The 4681-nt window shown below is 46.7% G+C and overlaps 1 protein-coding gene across 1 annotated transcript; it reads right to left on the reverse strand.

The window, feature by feature from the left end:
• Nucleotides 1-264: 264 nt before the first annotated feature.
• Nucleotides 265-1915, reverse strand: LOC109187031. The gene is made up of 4 exons (XM_019337188.1): nucleotides 1583-1915; nucleotides 1233-1501; nucleotides 842-1128; nucleotides 265-563 (listed from the first exon to the last, which is right to left on the reverse strand). Exons 1-4 carry the CDS (start codon nucleotides 1913-1915, stop codon nucleotides 265-267), a joined length of 1188 nt encoding a protein of 395 aa, XP_019192733.1.
• Nucleotides 1916-4681: the final 2766 nt, after the last annotated feature.

The raw sequence follows: 4681 nt of genomic DNA on the forward strand, positions 1-4681 counted from the left end.
ACAGCTACACCATCATAGGAGTGATATTCCGTCGGTGAAATAGTAAGGGCATGACAAAGATTCAAGCAATCCGTCCGAAGTTCAACCTCCGTTATACCACGATCTATGAGCTAGGAGAGGGCCTCCTTGCACACGAACGCTTTCGCCATGAAAGGACCCTGGCAGTTTGGTAGTGGTCCGTTCTTGGCTGCAACGAAACCACCGTCCGGACGCTGCAAAATGAGGCCAAAAACACCCGTCCTAGATGCGGCCACATAGCCCGCATCAAAGGAACACCGCAAGCAATCCTCGTCGGTCCATGCCGCGGTCCCAGCTGCAGCTTGACGTGCATGTCCAGCCACTGCCTCCCATCATGTTGCCGGGCTGGTAGGACACACGTCGCACGCCATTCATCAATGGCTGCTGTGGCGTTTGCATGCACGCGACGAGGGATCCCCAACTTGAACTCCCATACAGCGTATTGTGTTGCCTCCATATGTGGTACATGATGGCCAGCATAGAAGAGAAGTGATTGTCATCAACTTTCTGGAACAAGGCTTCAAGCCACACACTAAAACCATCTCCTACCATACATTGCACCATCAATCCAGAAATATTCCATACACATTTAGAATAATCGCATAACACAAGAGTATGCAAAATATTTTCAGAACAAAGACCACACAAAGGGCATGTTATAGGGACCTCTACCCTCCTATTTAACAAGTTGTCCATAGTGGGGAACACACCACTCACAGCTCTCCACAAGAAAGTTTTCCACTTAGGGGGTACTTTTAGGTTCTAGATCTTATTCCATGATGAGAAGCCATTGGGATGCATAGGTATAAATCCATCAATTCACGGTAAGCACCCTTCACAGTGTATACCCCCTTTGGATCCCCATGCCAATACCACAGATCTTCATAGGCCGGACTTATAGGGATTTTAATAATCCGGGTAATATCATCTGGCAGAAATAGCTCAGTAAATAAAGGCATATCCCATGTCGAGGTTACCGGGTCTATTAACCCCGAAACTTTCACTTCTCCCAAATGCTCAGGCTTATCAGATAATATTTTAGGGGTGGACTCACCCATCAACCACGGATCCCCCCAAACCAGAGCAGCATCTCCATTCTCTATCCTGCGTCTAATATTGTGATAATTAGACTATGAGAAGCCATAACACTCCTCCAACAAAAACTTGGGTTATTACCAACTGTGGCATTCAAAAAATCAGTCTTCGAATAATACCTGGCCTTATAAACTCTGGCAACCAGAGACTGAGGATTAGTAAGGAATCTCCACCCCTGCTTGCCTAGCATGGCCAAATTAAATGCCCTTAAATCCTTGAAACCCAACCCACCAAACTTCTTTGGCTTACTCAATTTATCCCATGCCATCCAATGAATTCCCCCACCATCCCTCCTGTTACGCCACCAAAATCTATTCATAAAACGTTCCAGGTTTTTACATAATGAGGCAGGTAATAAGAATACACTCATAGTAAATGTCGGCATGGCCTGTGCCACAAACTTCAACAAAATCTCCTTTCATGCCTGAGATAAAAGTTTCTTGTTCCAGGAACCAATTCTCTGCCTTACCTTATCACCAATGTACACAAACACAGCTTGTTTATTTCTTCCCACAAAGGCCGGCAAGCCCAGATACTTGCCGAAATTGGCTGCCTGCTGCACTTCAAAAACAGCTGTCACTGCATTTCTATCTGCAAGCTGAGTATTTATGCTAAAGCAAATATTAGACTTATGATAGTTAATAGTTTGACCAGAAATTTCCACATATGATGTTAAACACCTTCTGATGACCCCTGCTTCCTGAACATTAGCCTTAAAGAAAAGGAGGCTGTCATCCGCAAAGAACAAGTGCGAGAGCGCAGGTGCCCCTCTTGCGACTCTTAACCCATGAAAATCCCCCATGTCCTAAGCTTGCTGCAATAACAGAGATAACCCGTTTGCACAAATAATAAACAAGTATGGGGACAAAGGATCACCCTGACGGAGACCCCTAGACGGGATTAACTGTCCCCCTGATGCCCCATTAATCATAATATTATAGGACACGGTGGTAACACATTCCATAATCAAATTCACACACCCCATCTCAAAGCCCAGGGCCACAAGCATCTTTCTCAAAAACGACCACTCCATTCTGTCATAAGCCTTTGCCATATCCAACTTCAGGGCTCCCCAACCAACCCTACCCAACTGCTTCCTATTCAAAAAATGCCCCACTTCAGCAGCAACTAATATGTTATCAGTGATAAGCCTACCCGGAATAAAAGCACTTTGCGATACAGATATTATATCACCCAACATAGGTTTCATACGATTAGCAATAACCTTGGAAATTATTTTATACACCACATTACTCAGGGCAATCGGGCACAAATCAGCTACTAATTCTGGGGTCTGTTTCTTAGGGATCAACACAACATTCGACTCATTAAGCCCAGGCGGCAAAGACCCCGAATTCAAGCAATCTAGGACAAAATCAGTAACATCCACCCCCACAACATCCCAAAACTGTTGATAAAAACCCAGGTTCATACCATCAGGCCTCGGGGCTTTATCAGGGAACATGGCAAACAAAGCAGCTTTAACCTCCCTGGGTCATAGGGTTGACTAAGCCATTCATTATGGGACTGAGTAACACGGGGAGTAACCGAAGCAAAGAAATCAGGCCCGTCAACCACAGCCGGATTAGCAGTAAAGATATCACTAAAATAATTCATCACAACTGGTTTCAATGCATCACCATCAACCAACCTCCCCAAATCATCTTTAAGACGCAAAATAGTATTTTTACGTTTACGAGCAGAAGCGTAACTGTGAAAGAAACGTGTGTTTGTATCCGCCCCTCGGAGCCAATGCTGTTTGGCACGTTACCTCCAAAAAACTTCCTCCTGCTTCTCAAGCAATGACAGCTCAGTCTCCAATCGGCGAAATTCGGCCAAGGCTTGCGGACTCATATGTCCCCTACAATTCAACTGTTGCTTCTTTAGAGTTGCAATTCGTTTCCCAAACTTATGGAAATGATCACCCCCCCCCCCCCATCTTTGGAGCTTCATACCACACATCTGTAAACGGGCCTGCAAATCCTCTCCCCCATGACCCCAAGCCTCCTCCACCACCTCCCTACATCCACCATCTAACAACCAGGCCATTTCAAAATGAAAACCCCGATTGCCTGCCCTGCCCCTCACGTCAGGCCGTATATCAAGAAAAAGCGCCGAATGGTCCAACCTTCTAGTCAATATATTATAGACTCTTGTCCCCTCCACCAACGCCCGCCACCCATCACTCGCCACTACCCTATCCTATTTTTCCTCCACCCAGGCCTCTGTCTCCTTGCCCTTCTCCCAAGTAAACTGATAACAAATCATAGGGATTTGGCCCAATTCACAATCCTCCAGTGCCTCTCCAAAACCCCTCAAGAGAGGATTCGGATGCTGGTAACGTCTCCGTTTCTCATACTGAAAGAGTAAATCGTTAAAATCACCCAAAACTACCCACGGCAGCGGAGAACGATGCCTTAGGCTCCTGAGCAGATTCCACGAGTCTACGCTTCTATTATGTTGTGGAAAACCATAAAAGCCCATCATCCTCCAAGGATCATAACCAGGCAGCGTGACATTTACATCAACATGATTCCGGGAGTAACTCAAGAGACTAACCGAGTTATTTGTCGTCCACAATAGAGCCAATCCACCAATCAAACCCCTACTGTCCACATAGAACAAGCCATTAAACCCCAAACGCACACGCAAACATTCCGCATGATCCCTACCAACCTTCGTTTCCATTAAGAATATAAAATCAGGTTTCTTTCTAGACGCCATGTCCAATAGTTCTCGAACTGTGCGTGGATCACCCAAGCCACGATAGTTCCAACTCAGAGTACTCATAATGACGGGCGGGACTGGGAACCAGTACCCGCCATAAACAAGTTTTTTAAAATATCGGCCATTGTCACATCATCCCCACCCCTCACTACACCTCCCTCACTATCCCGCCCCTCCTCCCTCCTCCTCTACGGCCCAACCGTAACACCTCCCTCCATAGCCCGGGGATTATCCAGGATCACGACCAAGCCACCACCACCCCCCACACGCTCTACCACCTCCTCCCTCTTCCCCCCAACTGGGTAAGCCACGAATGGCCTACCGACCTCGGACCACACGGTAGACCCGCCTTCATCTCGGCCCCATAAGGGTATTGCTCAACCGACAGAGTTGAGTTCCTTGCTTGCAAACAGAATTTATATGAGTGGCCCAACATACCACAGAAAAAACAAAATGTATGAAGCCTCTCATACCTGAAATTGATCCAACACCAAGTTTTATCCCGTTTTGCCAACCTCATCCTACGCCGCAATGGAGTAACAACTGGGATACTCACCCGAATACGATAGAATGCTTTCCACGACCGATCATCAAACCTCTCATCCCCTTTCACAAACCCGCCCAGAAAATCGCCTATCTGCTCAAGGATTACCGCAGACGTATAACCCATAGGGAGGTCATAAACCTGAACCCACATATCCACACTATCAAGCACCACATCCACCGGTAATACTCCCTCCGTGACCGGCCTACAGACCAAGGTATGGTTGTCAAAGGACCAGGGTCCCTCATCAGCAACACGCTGCAAATCCGTCTGATGATAAAACACGAACATAAAGAG

The sequence above is a fragment of the Ipomoea nil genome, unplaced genomic scaffold (assembly GCF_001879475.1).
Source record: "Ipomoea nil cultivar Tokyo-kokei standard unplaced genomic scaffold, Asagao_1.1 scaffold1416, whole genome shotgun sequence".
Classification (NCBI taxonomy): domain Eukaryota; kingdom Viridiplantae; phylum Streptophyta; class Magnoliopsida; order Solanales; family Convolvulaceae; genus Ipomoea; species Ipomoea nil.

What these genes read in the sequence shown, in the direction of transcription:
- LOC109187031 (XM_019337188.1), bottom strand. Translation starts at nt 1,915, where the DNA reads ATGGGGGATTTTCATGGGTTAAGAGTCGCAAGAGGGGCACCTGCGCTC. An exon ending in TTGTGTACATTGGTGATAAG is followed by an intron (nt 1,502 to 1,582) that starts GTAAGGCAGAGA and finishes TTTGTGGCACAG; the next exon opens with GCCATGCCGACATTTACTAT. An exon ending in CACTGTGAAGGGTGCTTACC is followed by an intron (nt 564 to 841) that starts GTGAATTGATGG and finishes AATGTATGGTAG; the next exon opens with GAGATGGTTTTAGTGTGTGG.